The sequence below is a fragment of the Pelophylax lessonae genome (assembly GCF_965119305.1).
Source record: "Pelophylax lessonae genome assembly, chromosome: 5".
NCBI lineage: Eukaryota > Metazoa > Chordata > Amphibia > Anura > Ranidae > Pelophylax > Pelophylax lessonae.
In genome coordinates, this window is record NC_138772.1 from 422,584,262 (window position 1) to 422,602,933 (window position 18,672).

Consider the following 18,672-nt stretch of genomic DNA (forward strand, 5'->3'; position numbering starts at 1 on the left):
GGGGCCCATTCTGTCAATCCAACGGGATAACAGTGGCTTTATTTAGTCTGGAAATCGGTGAGTCCACTATTGGTGGTACCGTCCATCCTTGTAATGAGGGATTCCTCAAAATGATAGCGCCTAGCCATGCGTTTGGAAATAGCAGGGCTCATTTACGGACGACCCTATTTGGGCAAGGGAAACCCTTCACCATTTTGGTAGGCTTGCTAGTACCAAAAAAGGAATATGAGTCTCAGCTACCTCTGCCGGTGTAACCTCAAGATTTAAGGTTTCCCGGACAGACACAACTAGTGCTTCCACCAACGCTTCTTGTGCTATGGCGGAGGCAGAAGCGTCCTCCTCACTGTCTGAGGAGACCGTACCTGAGACAACAACCCCAGAAAAGGGACTGCAATGACCAGCTCAGAATCCGTATCTGAGGTATCAGATGACATAGGGGTAGTCGGGGGTTGCTCTTCTTGACCCCCGTCCCTGACAGGCTACCTCCACCCGGGATACCAAAGACTCCAAAACTGCTGATAATGCATCATCACAAGTGGGGTACTGGAGGGTCCTGCGGCCACCCTGAGGGGATCAGGTGGGGATACATGTGTGGCAGGGTTCATGTAACAAGACACTTGCCAGCAAACACAAAAAAATTAATTGCAAGAAAAAAACATCTTTTTTTTTTTTAACTTAGTCCCCCAGCGCAGTAGCGCCCCTCAGTCTACCTGCTTGGACCCCTCAGAAAGAGAGAGAGAGAGACCCCAAGGCTCACCTGATGCATAGAAGTTTCTTATCAACCTGCTTCCAGCACTGTCTGTTACAGACAGGAAGTCTTTGGCTTGCTTTCCCTGGGCCAAGGAGGCGGCTCCGCCCCTTTACACGCCTTCCGGCGCCTCCCAATTACTCCATGAGGTGTTTGTTCACCTCAAACATGGCCGCCCCCATGCTGGAGACACGAGGCTACGCCAATATGGCGGCCTCGTGCGATCTGCAGGAAAATGGCGGCAGCCTGTGTAGGATAGCGGCGGCTTGCAAGTTAGCAGCGGCCTGCGGGATGTGTGCATTCGGCCTGTGCGGCCTGCGGAAGTGCCTCGGCCTGCGGGAGGTGTCCTCGGCCTGCGGGAGGCTGTGCGGCCTGTGGAAGTGACCGGCTTTCTGGAGAGATGGCGATCTGTGGCTGCAGTAACTCAGGCATAGGCATCGGCCTGTGTACACACTAGACAGGTAGGATACCTCTATACCTCAATAGTAATGCCTTTTAGTAGTCTGCCACTGACTTCAGTCACCCTTACAGTTATATAGTGACTTTAGATAGTCAGCTCCCAAACCAAGCCTCCTGGTTTCTATTCACAAAAATCACACTCAAATTGGGGGATCTGTGACCTGTTATAGGATAGAGGGGAGAGCCAGAAACTGAGTGTCCGACCATCCCAGAGAGGGGCCCGCGTCCACCAACAAACCCGACAGGGGGAGAGGGGGAACATTCTACTCACCATACCGGAACCAGGCGGGCGCCAACTCCTGACAGAACCCCTCTCCACCAGGGTGGGGGGGCTGTCGACCAATACGGACGCTGTGACTCTGTTGGTCATTGGCGTCCAGGCGAGACGTTTAACTCGCAGGGTCAGTCCCCGTCCAGTGGGACTATGTCGCGGCCGACCCAGCGTGGAGCTATGGCCTGCACGCGCTCGTAGGCTGAACTGGGGTGACCACTGGATCTCAACATCCAGCCCGTCGCCCAGTTTCAGCGTACTTGCTTGAAGATCTCACAGGAACACTGGAGAAAAAAAGCGGTCTAAAAAAAGTATTTCTAAAAAAATCCTGCCAGGACCGAAGATCCTAGCAAGGAATCTAGGTCCTTACTCCTAACTAGACAGAAAAAAACTGATTTGCTGTAGCAGGAAGTGAGAGGATATACCCTCTGGGACTGCCCCTAGGGTGTGGCCAGAATGTTTTCTTTCCTGTCTAGTCCTACTCCTGTAGAGGGCAGTATAACCCGAGTTGATATTAATCAAGGAGGACTACGTCTGTCAATGAGCGACAGAGAAATATTTTTTTTTTTTAGTAGTGATGGTGGCGATCAGTGACTGCAACATTGCGGCAGACAAAATGGGACACTAAGTGACACTTTTTTGGGGACCAGGGCTAAAAAATATGCACTGTCGCTGTACTAATGACACTGGCAGGGAAGGGGTTAACATCAGGGGTGATCAAAGGGTTAAATGTGTCCCTATGGAGTGCTTTCTAACTGTGTGAGGGGTGATTTAACTGTGGGAAGACAGAGATCCGTGTTCCTGCTTAGCAGAAACATGGGATCTCTGTCTTCCCTTGTCACAGAACAGCACTCTGCCTTGTTTACTTAGGCAGTCTGCCATTCTGCCTCTCTCAAGAACGTTTGGCGTCTCTGCGAACATCAGGTCTGCCGGACCCGCTGACTGGGTCCTGCTGTGTCCAATCAAAACAGCAGGAGGTGCGTGCCGCAGAACCGGAATAGTGAAATCACGTACCTGTATGTGATTTTGCACAGAAGAGCCACCGCCCTGCAGTATATGTACGTGGAGCAGTCGGTAAGAGGTTAACAGAACAAGTCGTCCCGCAGTTATGGCAGTTTGAAGGTTGAGACAAACTATTTAACACTGACAGAGGTGCTTATGATTGTCAATTTTTATTAATTTATGTAAAACCTGTATCCCAAAATGAAAAAAAATGTTGCTGTAACTGCTTACAATGTGTTAGCTGGATTTTGGCTTTAAAATGGTTGTAGACCCCCACATACACCCAATGAAGTGGCTGGCCCCAGGCGATACACAGAGATTAATCAAACCCTTCAATTTACACAGGATCTCTCAGCTCTGGAAAGCAGGAGGCAGAAATCTGAAGTTACATCAGTGAGGAGCGATCTGAGAGATAAATGGAGGGAAAAGACACACCTTCCTTCACGCAGCTCATAAGGAGCTGTCAATCAGCTGAAGCTCCCTCCCATGTCACTATCTTTCTCTTGGTGTCAGGAAAAATGTCAAAAGTGACTCATGCTAATAGCAGAGGAAGGAGGCAACAGACAGAAATGACAATTAGTGCTCTGGATTGGGACAAGTACACAATACAGAGGGATATGCTTTGTTAATATTTAATGTCTGAGGTTTACAACCACTTTAGTCAAGATCTAAATCTTGCTGGTGCATAAAAAAAGGCCTGAAAAAAATAAAAAAATAGAAAACAAATGCAACCACCACATTTGAGGATTGATCAGCTGCAATATAATATATTTTTTTTTTTGGGTTTAAATCTGGTGTAAGTGTGAATCTATTTTACTAGATTTGAAAACACATTGACAATACTGTTTTCAAAGCATGACAATTTAATCTACATTTCTATCCTAAACCATAAAAAGGCATAGAGAAGTAAGTATCAACAAAGTTTTCATATGTACAATCATCTAGAACACTCAGATCGAGCAAGAAAGTAGAGTTCCACAGTTCATAATCTAGACATCTGTGAAATAGTATTTGTTAAAAGAAAACACCTGACTGGTAAGGAGGTAACAAAATCGAAAGAAAAGATAATTAGGCGAAAGTGGACTTGTGATGTGAGCTTACTTTGCAGCCTAACACACTGTTAACCTGTGTGAATTCAAAATGAGGTTTTAGCACAGTAAAAAAGTTATTGATGCATGACACTTATCATTGCACTTTACAGTATGTAAATCACATCTAAATTCCTGATTGCAGATTTAGGGAACACCCAGTCACAGTACACTGCATTTAACTGCAGAGATTGAAAGTTTACCATTGCTTATTATGGGTGCAAATGTGGTAAACCACGTTACAGTGCAAAATGTCAGAGTGGAGCCATACACCAGAAGAAATTTTCGAGCAAGCTCTCTTACATCAGTATTATATGATCAAATGCAGATTTGGATAGAATGTTGGCTATAATTGGATACCTCCCAGTAACTATATTTTAAAATTACAAAACCATGGTTTCACCTATAAAGTGGTAAGGTGTTTTACTTGGCTATAAATGACATGAATGACTGCATTTATTTGAGGTAGAGGTATACTTAAAAAATGATTTGTAAAGCACAGCAGACACTCATTGTTAAAGGCTAAGATGAACTTTTTTTCTATATTCCAGCTTCCCTATGCACCAATATGCCTTTAATGTACCTCTGTTGCAGAAAAGAAAAAGCTTTCTCTATATTCTAGGGCAGGCAAACCTCAGCCTCCATTTTCTTCTATAAAAAACTCTTTAATGACTTCCTTAAGGAGGGATACAAGGCATAGATTGTTCATTTGGCAGAGTGTGTAGGAGCTGAGCGATCAGATAACAACCAATATGAAGCAAATTCTAGCAATGAAAACAGGAGAAGTGTGTCCCAGGAAGTCTGTAAAGCTCATCATACAATATACAATCTGAATATGCAATCTCCTATGGATCTACCATCAACTATGTAGTGCAAGGGCCTGCCTGACTGGACACAGAGTGATTGGAAAGATAGGGGCGTCCTCATATTATATAGTTTTAAAACAAAGGAGTAGGTACAATCAGATTGCATTGTGTATAGCCACCCTTATACACTTAAAATGAACTAGTTGTACTTTTGGTGCCATTAATTGTTAACAGCGCCCCAAGCACAGAAGCAAACATGCATTGTGCCGTATGCCAAAACATTAAACAAATGCTGCAAAATGTGCGGTAAAAACCATGGAAACTGCAACACACCAAAATGCCTCATGAGTTACTTTGCTGCGTTTGTCATGCACAGGGTAGCCCATTAAAATCAATAGGCCGCCCTATGCGTGTCATGGGAAAAACGCACCAAAAAAATGTGCGCACCCACTACAGTAGATGTGAATGGGGCCTGAAAGTGAAGTTGTTGGGTTACTCAAGAATAATCAAAGTTCTAAATGTACTTATATAAAGCTGGCCATATGCTATTTAATCAGATTGTACAATCTATGTACAATTTCCTTTAGATCTGTCAAAACATTGGAATAGGAGGATCCACTTGAACAATCTATTCAATACTAATAATACTTAAAAACAGATACTGTAAAGTGTATGGCCACCATGAAAGAAGAAGTAGTAAAGTGGATGTAAATAAAAAGAGGTGGTATAGTAATGAGGGAAGAGTGGTTCAGAAAGGTAAAAACACACCCTATCCTGTGTTGCTGTAAGACAGTGTATGATGGAATATGATGTCTCCTGAAAGGTCACATGGTGCTAAAGGAAGTTAGGGTTTAGAATGCATTTTTAAAATTTGAGCAGACAGGATGCAGATTCAATGCTGGCATGGACTAGATGAGAGATAAGCACACTGGGGTGGCTTGGGCAGAAAATACATTAAAAAAGACTTCTATTTATTATGAAAAGTGACATTCTGCCTAAAAGGGGGACTTAGACTTTAAGCAAAAACAATTGCTTTTAATACTATCTAAATAGTCTTAAATTTTAAAACCGAGATCTGTAAATATTGAATTGTGTACATTTAATTTAGGGTTTGCATGATGACCTTCACATTGCAAGTCATTTATTTTTCCTAATAAAAACTTCAGCTCTACCATGCAGTTTAATGACTTACTTGCAGAAGGGAAACTTAGACATAACTGTATATACTTTTTGTTAATGTTATACTAGCATTCCATAATGTATGTCGTACAAGCTATTTTAACACGAGCACGTGTGTCCAGCTATTTGTGCAAAAAAGTCATTTTGGAAAATAACCTAAAAGTAATACAAATCTGAAGTAAAATGAAGACTGCAGTTTTTTTATTTTTTTTTACTAATAAGTTTATTTTTAAAATCTGCATATGGGTAATTTTAGAGAAGGGATTTAAAAATATACAGAATCAATTGGAAAGACAGTTTGACCTGTGGGCTGACGAACAGGAGTCCTCATATACTACACTCCACTTCCATAGATTTGGGAACGAATCTGGTAAATTACTGGCTAAGCTTTGCAAGGGCCCCTACCAACCCACACATATCATGACTTTACAGGACTCAACAGGTTCCATTAAAACCTCCTCACCAGAAATCAAGGCACTACTAACTGATTATTATAGCCATTTGTACTTTTTTTTTATTATTATTTTAAAAAAGACTAGTACAAATACGGAGCCATTGGGCATACCCTGGCTTGAGAAACACAAAAACAAAACATACAAACCAGTACAAAAACAACGAAACAAAACCCCAACCATGGCTGCTGCTATAAAAACACTGAAATCGTGCTTCACCAGGAGAAGGCAGTAATAGTAGAATGAGTCAGTCAGTTCACTACAGAAAAAACTGAAGATGCGTAAAAGGTGGCTGCAGTCTAAGAACCCCCCCAGACCACAGGTAACAAGAGTAGACATGGGCTACCGAACAACTGTGATGGGATCTTCACAATCATTGGCCATGTCCTCCGCCTCTAACCATATGTTCCAAATCTTTGTGAACTTCTGGGGACAACCTCTGTTGGTATACACAGCCTTGTAAAGAGGTACATTGGAATTCACCAGAGCTTTCCACGAGGAAATGGTGGGAGCCTAAGGCTTCCGCCACCCGCGTACCACCAGTTTCCTCACGTAAAAGAGTAATAGACCCAGCAGGGTGCGGGCTGCTACAGAATGGGCCAGTGCATTCACAAGTCTCAGCATGCAGAACTCTATTTTTGGGGGCACTCGAATGGTGGTCACTCTAGCCATAAATTCCAGAATCTCCGACCAGTAGGAATGTAGGGATGGACAATGCCAGATCATATGTGTATAAGTGAGAGCATCCAAATGGCAGCGCCAACAGGTCCCCGGGGTATCAGGGAATACTCTATGCAGTCTAGTGGGTGTCAAATGGAACCTATGTACAGTGGTGATCGAAAGTTTGGGCACCACAGGTAAAAATTTGTATTAATGTACATAAAGAAGCCAAGGAAAGATGGAAAAATCTCCAAAAGGCATCAAATTACAGATTAGACCTTCTTATAATAGGTCAACAAAAGTTAGATTTTATTTCCATCATTTACACTTTCAAAATTACAGAAAACAAAAAAAATGGCGTCTGCAAAAGTTTGGGCACCCTGCAGAGTTAATATCTTGTACTGCCCCCTTTGGCAAGTATCACAGCTTGTAAACGCTTTTTGTAGCCAGCCAAGAGTCTTTCAATTCTTGTTTGAGGTATCTTTGCCCATTTTTCCTTACAAAAGTCTTCCAGTTCTTTGAGATTTCTGGGCTGTCTGTCACGCACTGCTCTTTTAAGGTCTATCCATAGATTTTCAAATATGTTGAGGTCAGGAGATTGTGAAGGCCATGGCAAAACATTCAGTTTCATGACTCATAGGGATGTCCCAAAGCAGAATCATCATGATGATGGGTGGGAAACAACGAAGAAACAAAACGTAAGTCCCCAATGGTTAAACTTAGCCAACCCTGAAAGAGAAACTAAACAGAGTTTTCTTTTAAACTGCAGCCTGCAAAACCTTGCGGCCAAGGGAAGCATCCGTGGATGCCAACACGTCTACCTTGTAGAATTTTGTGAACATATGCAAAGACGCTTAAGTTGCCGCCTTGCAAACCTGTAGCACCGACGCCTGATGGCAAAAAGCCCAAGAGGCTCCCTCCTTTACTGGGAAAGGAGGAACCTGACCCCTCAGTGAATAGGCCTGTACCACCGTCTGCCTGATCCATCTGGAAACGGTCGCAGCAGACGCAGTCAATCCCTTTCGAGGTCCATCAGTAAGGACAAAAAGAGCATCTGATTTTCTAAAGGACTCAGTGGACTCTAAATGAATCCTGATCGCCCGAACCACATCCAAAGAATGCAAGGCATAGTCCTTAGGATGCTGAGGTTTAGGGCAAAATGAAGGCAACACAATGTCTTCATTCAGATGAAAATCAGAAACCACCTTAGGAAGGAAAGACTGATTAAGTCGAAGTACCACCAGATAAGGTTAGTGGCAAGACAACGCCACCAATTCAGATACCCTGCGGGCAGAAGTGATCGCCACCAAGAAGGCAACCTTCTGAGACAAAGAAAGCAGCGAAATCTCCTAAATTTTTTCAAAAGCAGTCTTTTGAAGAACAGATAACAGAGGTAACGGGGATCGCCTCGAAGGAGCAATATGGCGCACTCCCTGGATTAAAGTCCGGATTACGATATTCGTGGCTATTAGGCATTGAAAGCATATAGCTAAAGCCGAAACTTGGCTTTTGATAGTAACCAAAGCCAACCGCTGTTCAACCCCTTTCTGCAAAAAGGCCAAAACCCTAGCGATCAAAAACAAGCTAGGATGCACCTTCAGCGATTCACACCATGAAACGTACAATTTTCATGTACAATGGTGTAGGAATCAGAAAGATCCCTATATCCCAACACCTGACTTTCAACAGCCATGGCGTTAAAGCCAGCGGCTGTAAAGCAGGATGGAAGATCGGACCTTGAGACAGCAGATCTTGCCTGAGAGGAAGTCTCCAAGGAACAGTGCGTCTGTGGCGTCGGCCAAAGGATCTCAAGACCTGGCTACGAATCTCTGCACCTTCTTTTTGAGGCGAGAGGCAAAGAGATCGACCTTGGGAGTCCCCCACCGAACACACAGGAGGCGTAACACCTCCGGGTGTAGGGATCATTCCCCTTGATCCAACACCTGACGACTCAGGAAATCCGTCTGTCAGTTTTCCACATCTGAATGTGTACAGCAGAAAGGGCTGGAACAAAGCTTTCCACCCAGGCCAGAATCGCTGCCACCTCCTTGGCCACCAAGACACTCTTGGTGCGCCCCTGGTGATTGATGTAAGCCACAGCCGTGGCTTTGTCTGACTGAATCTGAACCGGTTTGCAGATGAGTCATCCAATGACTCAGACAAAGCTTTATCGCTCCGAGCTCCTAAACATTTATAGGACGTTTTGACTGGTCCATCGTCCAGGTAACCTGGGCACAGAGCTTCCTAAGCACCCCACCCCAGCCCAATAGGCTGGCGTCCATGGTTACCATCGTCCAAAACAGGAAGGAAGGACTTGCCCTGGCACAGTGCTGGAGACTGAATCCACCACAACAGAGCAGATTTTGTGTTGTGGCTCAACCGAATCAAAGAATCCAAGGACTTTGGATACTTTTTCCATTTTACAAGAATCTCCCTTTGCAAAGACCTTGTATGGAACTGATTCGCCCCCTGCAACTTTTGCAGTTTAAAAACAAGGGAGCACCGACCTAATGCAATATGATAAGATATTTATTGGAAAATTGTTAAAACCATATCATACATTATACTCACAAGAGTATGCTATGTTAAAGCATAAAACCAAAAGAGTTCCTTCGGCTGTCCAGAGACCGCAGGACCATAATCCTTAGTAATGACAAGCAAACTTGAAGGTGTCCATATAGATAGAGCTAACGCATTTCGAGGTAGAACCCTCTTCCTCAGAGCCAGATGGCATAAATATTTTATGGTATTGCCCTAGGTCGGTGCACCCTTCTCTTGTTTTTTTTTTGCTTTCAGTTTGTGTGGATACCCATCATCCTGAGAGGGCAGCAAGACTTCAGATGCCAACAATATAGCCATTGCCTCTCTGGCCTTTACACAACATTTGAGCGCAGGAGACATTTGCTAGACTTTTGCAGTTTGTCCATGGGGAGAAAAACCCTCGCCAAGGCTAAATCCAGAGTCAAGCTAGATAATCCAGTCTCAGCGCGGATTTCTTGAAATTGATGTTCCAACCGAACTCCTGCAGAGTTCTGACCGTGATCGTCAGATCCCTCAACAAGGCTGAATGAGAGTCCACTCTCAACAGGAGATCATCCAGGTACCGCAATCCCCCGCCAGCGCAGAAGTGCCAATACTGATGCTAGTACCTTGGTAAACACTCTGGGTGTGGAGGCGAGACCAAAGGGTATTGCCACAAATTGATAATGCTCCTCTGCTACCGCAAAGCGAAGAAACCGCTGGTGTCCAGTGTAGATAGGGATGTATAGAAATCCGTCCTTGATATCTATGGAGGCTAAGAAATCTCCCTGATGCAGAGACGCTACTACCGTGCGGATGGACTCCATCAGAAACCTCTGTACCTGTACGAAGCGGTACAGGGCCTTGAGATCTAGGATGGCACACACCTTGCCTTCTTTTCTGGGCACGGTGAATAGGTTTGAATAAAAACCCTGCAAACGTTCCTGCGCGGGAACCTGCACAATCACTCCTTGCGACAGCAAGTCATCTACCGCCCCTCGCAAGTTCCTTAACTGGACTGGGGATAATTGAATATTGGATGGGAAGAACCTGCCTTACGGTCAAGACCAGAATTTGATCTTGTATCCTAATCAGATCAGTTCGTTACCCATTTGTCCTGATCAAGGAGATCCAGGGTTCCTGAAAGAATCAAAGATGTCCCCCCACCCCGGACTCAGGTGAGGACGCCCCTTCATGCAGCCTAGGACTTGTCTGCAGGTCCAGACTTTGCAAAAAAACTGCAATTTCTGGCTGCGACTGTGAACCGGAGGGTCCCGCAGTTGCTTCCAGGGAGTCTGCAGGTGAATTTTAATCATGAGACTCCATTGCTTAAATAAAAAATGTTTTTGTCTAATGTCCCTTTAAGACCGTGAAAAACACGGTCCCACCGCTATTACTGCGGATTCACAATCGCTGATTATTATGTAATAATAGCAGAGCAGAAGAGGAAAAAACCCACAGGGAAACCCAGGAATGTTACCAGACCACAGAGAAGCATTCAGCCTGATCAGTGTAAAAACAAGGGAGCAAGGTCCTATTCCTAACACTAGGCAGAACAAAACTGTTTGATGATAGTAGAGTCTGAGTGGTTATGTCTTCAGGGACAGCCCCAATAGGCGTTACGTTTTTTTCCTGCCTAGTGCCCATTCCTAGAAGGAGGAGCATAACGCTTTGTGTCATAAAGATAAGGAGCTGCGTCTGTCGATGAACGATAGAGAAATGTCCACTTACCCTTAGTGTAATAGCTTTATATTATTTTCAAAAGGGTTCAGGCAATATCCATGACAGGCTGAAAAATGTAGTGGCTGAATGCAGATCCAAGCAGTATTTGAGTACAAAGATCTATGCACTGCTCCAACTGCACATATCTGCGTATAACCATTGAGTATTTCAGCCTGTCATTGTTATAGCAGGCTGCTGGCAGGGGGCAGTACGCTGTACCTGTGGCTCCAGGGCAGAGATGATGCCCGAATGTACACTGTATGGACCTCTTTTGCAGTTTTTTTTTATTCTGCAAGCTGCCCCCCCCCCCCAGTTTTTTTTTTACTTATCTGTCTCCAGTAATGAGTGAAAATTTTCAGAGCAAAGCCAAACTGTTTCACGAGTGTTATTTGAGAAACAAATGGGGTTAAAGTATACCTAAAGGCAAAACTGTTTTGTTTTTAATTTTGGATAGGAGTGGAGAGAAATTAGAACACCTGTCAGTTTTTTTTTTTTTTTTGCTGTCTGTGTCCCTGTTAGAGAGGTTCACCCCCTCAATTTGCCTTGGTAACCGTTATCACCAAAGTGAAAGAAAATCCCAAATTATGAGTGGTCATCAGAGCGGAATAGAGGGGAAACCTTCCAACGGTAACACTAGTTCTAGTGCTCTAGTACAGTGGTTCTCAATTCCGGTCCTCGGGACCCACCAACAGGCCAGGTTTGCAAGATAACTAAATTACATCACAGGTGATCTCATTTGCTGCTCAGTGATTGCAGTATTCTAGTCTGCATCCCCCAAGGTAATACTTAAAATCTGGCCTGTTAGTGGGTCCCGAGGACCGGAATTGAGAACCACTGCTCTAGTAAATACCAGGGTTTTCATTTACTTTGGAGTAATTTCCTCTCACTTCCACTTGTGGCTATGGGATAGGAAATCAAGAAATCTCTCAAATGGGGCATAGAAATCAAGGAAAAAACTGACAGGGATTATAATCCTCCCTAACTCTTATCTAAAATGGAAAAACAAAAAAGGAAAGTTTTGGCTTCAGTTCTACTTAATTAATATATCAAACTGGGACCTCACAAAAAAATTACTCCTCAACTCCTCAAACGGCTTTTGAGGTTCCTATCCTATTTTTTACTTTCTCACTGTTTTTTTTTCGCATTAAATATCGTTTTCACCCCTTTTTAACACATAGTTGCATCTCACTGCTGCATAACCTATTCTGCCCTTTTCAGCCACTGTCTACATAAACTCATTCCAGCATTAGCTGCACATTATTGCCATGGAATGCTTCCTGATAGTAACAATAGGACAGATTTAGTAAAACTGGTGCACTCAGAATCTAGTGCAGCTGTTCATGGTAGCCAATCAGCTTCTAACCTCAGCTTGTTCAATTATGCTTTGGCAATAAAACCTAGAAGCCAATTGGTTTCTATGCAGAAACCAGCTTTGGTAAATCAAACCCAATGATTGACCATGTCTTTGCAATATACACTGCTCAAAAAAAAAATAAAGGAACACTTTGAAAACACATCAGATCTCAATGGGGAAAAATATCATGCTGGATATCTATACTGATATGGACTGGGTAATGTGTTAGGAATGAAAGGATGCCACATCGTTTGATGAAAATGAAAATTGTCAACCTACAGAGGGCTGAATTCAAAAACAGCCCGAAAATTAAAGTGAAAATATGATGCAGCAGGCTATTTCACTTTGCTAAAATTTCATTGCAGCAATTCAAAATGGTACTCAGTAGTTTTTATGGCCCCCCACTTGCTTGTATGTATGCCTGACAATGTTGGGGCATGCTCCTAATGAGACGAAGGATGATGTCCTGGGGTATTTCTTCCCACATCTGGACCAGGGCATCACTGAGCTCCTGAACAGACTGAGGTGCAACCTGGCGGCGTCAGATGGAGCGAAACATATTGTCCCGGTGTTCTATTGGATTTAGGTCAGAGGAGCGTGGGGGCCAATAAATGGTATCAATTCCTTCATCCTCCACGAACTGTCTGTATACTCTCGCCACAGGAGGCCGGGCATTGTCATGCACCAGGAGGAACCCAGGACCCACTGCACCAGTGTGGGGTCTGACAATGGGTCCAAGGGTTTCATTCTGATACCTAATGGCAGTCAGGGTGCCATTGTCTAGCCTGTAGAGGTCTGTGAGTCCCTCCATGGATATGCCTCCCCAGACCATCACTGACCACCACCAAACCGGTCATGCTGAACAATGTTACAGGCAACATAACGTTCTCCATGGCTTCTACAGACTCTTTCACATCTATCACGTGCTTAGAGTGAATCCCAAAAGCACAGGGCGCCAGTGGCGGACTTGCCAATTCTGGTGTTTAATGGCAAATGCCAATTTAGAAACATGATGCTGGGCAGTGAGCACAGGGCCCACTAGAGGACGTCGGGCCCTCAGGCCAACCTCATAATGTCTGTTTCTGATTGTTTGCTCAGAGACATTCACACCAGTGGCCCACTGAAAGTCATTTTGTAGGGTTCTGGCAATGCTCACCCTGTTCCTTCTTGCACAAAGAAGCAGATAACAATCCTGCTGATGGGTTAAGAACCTTCTATGGCCCAGTCCAGCTCTCCTAGAGCAACTGCCTGTCGACTGGACTCTCCTCCAAGCTCTTCAGATTGTGCTGGGAGACACAGCAAACCTTCTGGCAATGGCATATATTGATGTGCCATCCTGTAGGAGTTGGGCTGCCTGTGTAACCTCTATAGGGTCAAGGTATTGCCTCATGCTACCAGTTGTGACACTGACCCTAGCCAAATGCAAAACTAGTGAAAAGAAGTCAGAAAAGATAAGTAGGAAAATAAATGTCTGCGGCCTCCACCTGTAAAACAATTCTTGTTTTGGAGATTGTCTCTTTCTTGCCCATCTAGTGCACCTGTTAATTGCATTAACACCAAAGCAGCTGAAAGTGATTAACTACCCCCTCTGCTACTTAACTGACCAGATCAATATCACAGGAGTTTAACTCACTTGATGCTATACTTCTATTAAAAAGTGTACCTTTAATTTTTTTTGAACAATGTTTATGTAGTCTCCATTTACAGTATTTTATAAACACCTGTACTCCTGTACTCAAGCATGTAGAATGGCATTGCTGACTTAAGCGTGGTACACGCGATCAGATTATCAAACAAAAATTTTTGTACTACAGAATACAACTTCACAAGTGATGTAATGTGTTGAATTTTTTGTATGTATTCTTTTGTTTCCAAACATGCGTAGTCTTGCTCTTATGTTTTTTTACGGATGAAAACTGTACTAAAATTAGATGGTATGTTCACGTACGATAAAAATGTTATAGCCTGCACTTTCAGTTTTTGTCGTCTAAAAAGTTGGAATCGGCTTTTAAAAGCACTATACTAACAATCAGAAAATCAGCAGATCATTAGTCGTATGAAATTTTACTTCAGATTTTCTTATCATGTGTACGGGTCTTTAATTCTGAAAATGCTGGCTGCCTGGATGTATCTTTCCGGTTTACACATTCTGAGTCACTGACCCACAGTACGTATGCAGTTAAGACATTCTGAATTCATTGGCTACAGATAAATATAATGGGTTTGCCTAAGCAACTAGCATTTTTTGTGGAAGGAGAGATCAGCCATGCCCACCTCATTCCTCTCATTACTAGCTCCTTGCACCGTCCACAAAAAAAATTCTGTCACTGATAATTTGTACTCTCAAGCAGGGATTTGTTTGTGACTTTCAAAATAGGGGCTTCCAAAGCTCACATATAAAGACTATATAAAGAATAAAATGACAAGTACAAATAAAATGGTTAAAATAACTTACTCTCGAATTGCTATTTTCTCTGAATGTCTTGAGGAAACTGAAGACATGCTTTGTGACATCTAAAACAAGGGAAGAATTGAAAGAAGTAAACAAATGATAGAAACATAAAAATAAAGATATAAAAATACCCCCTACCTGTGCACTCTGGATGAATTCAACAATTATCACAAAATGTGTACAAAAAAATATTCATTTGTGAAATATAACAAATCACTGTATTGAATGTGACAAATTATACATATAATATTGTGAAGCAGTTGGTTGTAAGGCATACCAAGCCTGAAATAAGTGAAATAACAAAATTAGAACCATGCTCCTTTTAAAAATTAAATCATCAAAAAGCAGCTTGTATTAAACTAAAACATGACAGTGTCCATACATGACCACCACAGTGCTCCAAGTAGTGCAAATAAAATGATGCAGAGATCTTCTCTAGTGCCTCCACACAGCAAAACAATGTGGGTTGTGTTATCTTCCACCACCAAAGAGATTTCCTACTCACCAGACACAGATATATGGAATGCATATAGAATCATTTAATAGATCTCTCTCCTATAAATGGATTCTACCCAGTGTCACTCCAATCCAGTCAGATAGTCCCTCCAGAGTTGTGTACCGTATGATCAGGGAAAAGACAAAAGACCCTTCATAGTGTAGTATTTAAACCATTTATTAGTTGCGCTATAGTTAAAAACACTTACAGATGTTACTAATCCAAAAAGGCTTGTTTGCATGGCAGGGATGCCGATTCCCGTTCCACCTGTGTTCCAAGATGGCGAAAGTAATTTGCACTACTTGGAGCACTGCGGTGGTCATTCATGGACACTATCGTGTTTTAGTTTAATACAAGCTTCTGTTTGATTATTCAATATTTAAAGGAAGCGCAGTTCTAATTTTGTTATTTCACAAATGATTGAAACAGCATTAAATTTTAAAGTATTACATGCCCAGATACCTTATGTGACTAAGTATTTGCTAATAGCTGTTTACACAGGTCATTAGCAGTGCACTGATCACCAACAATAGCCTATTACAAGTCAGCCTATATCTGACCTTTCTGCTAACATGAATTCCTTTAAGCTATACAGCATGCGCAAAGGATATGTATTTCTATTTTTGGTCAGAAACATTCTTCAGATTCAGCTCACTTAGATTGCTCTTAAACATTCTTTTCCTAGTAAGGAATGAAAATACTCTTTGAAATGAGATAATTAACCATGTACACAAAGATATTCTTTCTAAAATGTATGATCAAAGTTTTATATTTGTAAAGATTTCATGTTCCCGTTTGTTATGTTGCTGTCTATATTATCCAAAATCAAAAAGTGAAAAAAATAATCCTACAAACAAAGATAAAACTATGGTGTTTTATAATTTGTGCTCTTTGACCATAATTAAAGCAGAACTTAAGAATCTTTTTAAAATAAAAACATTGCAAGTTAAAAATGTTCTGGCATGCTCCCTGACAACACTTTGTGCCTTGTAGCTTGTCCAGAAGGTCTTCCAGCTGCTATGCAGGCATAGTGTAGGACCTGGAAATCTCTATGACCTCTTGGTTTCAGCAAGCTTAACAGCCATAGGGTTGCACAAAACAAAACAAAAACAACAACCCCACCCCCCCAAAATAAAAAACCCCAAAGCTTTATCATTTATAAATTTCAGGTACTTACATAGCACTGTCAATATGCGTAGCGCTTTGCACATACAGTTGTGCTCATAAGTTTACATACCATGGCAGAATTTATGATTTCTTGACCATTTTTCAGGGAATATGAATGATAACACAAAAACTTTTCTTTCACTCATGGTTAGTGTTTGGATGAAGCCATTTATTACCAATCAACTGTGTTTACTTTTAAATCATAATGACAACAGAAACTACCCAAATGACCCTGATCAAAAGTTTACATACCCCAGTTCTTAATACCGTGTATTGCCCCCTTTAACATCAATGACAGCTTGAAGTCTTTTGTGGATGAGGCACTTTATCTTCTCAGATGGTAAAGCTGCCCATTCTTCCTGGCAAAAAGCCTCCAGTTCCTGAATAATTCTTGGGCTGTCTTGCATGAACTGCACATTTGAGATCTCCCCAAAGTGGCTCAATGATATTGAGGTCAGGAGACTGAGATGGCCACTCCAGAACCTTCACTTTATTCTGCTGTAGCCAATGGCAGGTCAACTTGGCCTTGTGTTTAGGATCATTGTCATGTTGGAATGTCCAAATACGTCCCATGCGCAGCTTCTGGGCTGATGAATGCAAATCAAATTTTCCTCCAGTATTTTTTGATAACATACTAAATTCATCTTGCCATAACTTCTGACCAAATTTCCTGTGCCTTTGTAGCTTACACATCCCCAAAACATCAGCGATTCAACTCCGTGTTTCATAGAAGGAATGGTGTACCTTTCATCAGAAGGCCTTGTTGACTCCTCTCCAAATGTAGGTTTATATGGTTGTGGCCAAAAAGCTACATTTTGGTCTCATCACTCCAAATGACTGTGCCAGATTTGAGGCTTGTCTCTGTGCTGTTTGGCATATTGTAAGCAGGATACTTTGTGGCATTTGCGTAGTAATGGCTTTCTTCTGGCGACTCGACCATGAAGCCCATCTTTCTTCAAGTGACTCCTTATTGTGCATCTTTAAACAGCCATACCACGTTTTCAGAGAGTCCTGTATTTCACCTGAAGGTATTTGTGGGTATTTCTTTGCATCCCAAACAAATTTCCTGACAGTTGTGGCTGAAAGTTTAGTTGGTCTACCTGACTGTGGTTTGGCTTCAACAGAACCCCTCATTTTCCACTTCTTGATTAGAGTTTGAACACTGCTGATTGGCATTCTCAATTCCCTATCCCTTTTTTTTTTTTTACAGTTCAACTACCTTTTCCCGCAGATCCTTTGATAATTCTTTTGCTTTCCCCATGACTCAGAATCCAGAAACTGTGCAGCACTAGATGAAAGATGCAAGGGTTTGTCAGGAGTCCAGAAACTCTTTGACCTTTTATACACACAATAATTACAAGCAAACAGATCACAGGTAAGGAAGGTTACCTTTAAAAGCCATTCAAACCCCTTTGTGTCAAGTTGTGTGCATGTTATCAGGCCAAAATCACCAAGGTATGTAAACTTTTGATCAGGGTCATTTGGGTAGTTTCTGTTGTCATTATGATTTAAAAAGAGTGAAAACAGTTGATTTGATAAAAAATAGCTTCAGCCAAACACTGACCATGAGTGAAAGAAAAGTTTTATCATTCATATTCTGGGAAAAATGGCCAAGAAATCATAAATTCTCCCAGGATATGTAAACTTATGAGCACAACTGTATACAGTGGGGATCAAAAATGTGGGCACTCCAAGTTAAAATGTGTATTAATGTGCATAAAGAAGCCAAGGAAAGATGGAAAAATCTCCAAAAGGCATCAAATTACAGATTAGACATTCTCATAATATGTCAACAAAAGTTAGATTTTATTTCCATCATTGACACTTTCAAAATTACAGAAAACAAAAAAATGGAGTCTGCAAAAGTTTGGGCACCCTGCAGAATTTATAGCATGCACTGCCCCCTTTGCAAGGCTGAGACCTGCCAGTGTCATGGATTGTTCTCAATCATCGTCTGGGAAGACCAGGTGATGTCAATCTCAAAGGTTTTAAATGCCCAGACTCATCTGACCTTGCCCCAACAATCAGCACCATGGGATCTTCTAAGCAGTTGTCTAGAAAACTGAAACTCAAAATAGTTGACGGTCACAAAGCTGGAGAAGGCTATAAGAAGATAGCAAAGCGTTTTCAGATGTCAATATCCTCTGTTCGGAATGTAATTAAGAAATGGCAGTCACCAGGAACAGTGGAAGTTAAAGCAAGATCTGGAAGACCAAGAAAAATATCAGACAGAACAGCTAGCAGCATTGTTAGAAAAACAATTCAAAACCCACGTTTGACTGCACGATCCCTCCAG

The 18,672-nt window shown here is 42.3% G+C and overlaps 1 protein-coding gene across 2 annotated transcripts in view; it reads right to left on the minus strand.

The window, feature by feature from the left end:
- The window catches only part of RB1CC1 (RB1 inducible coiled-coil 1), a 353,042-nt gene that overhangs the window by 36,253 nt on the left and 298,117 nt on the right, over nt 1-18,672 (minus strand). For both annotated transcript variants that reach the window (XM_082257759.1, XM_082257760.1), the window contains exon 20: nt 14,717-14,775. In XM_082257759.1, the coding sequence (XP_082113885.1) occupies nt 14,717-14,775 (59 nt within the window). The remainder of the gene's footprint in view (nt 1-14,716; nt 14,776-18,672) is intronic.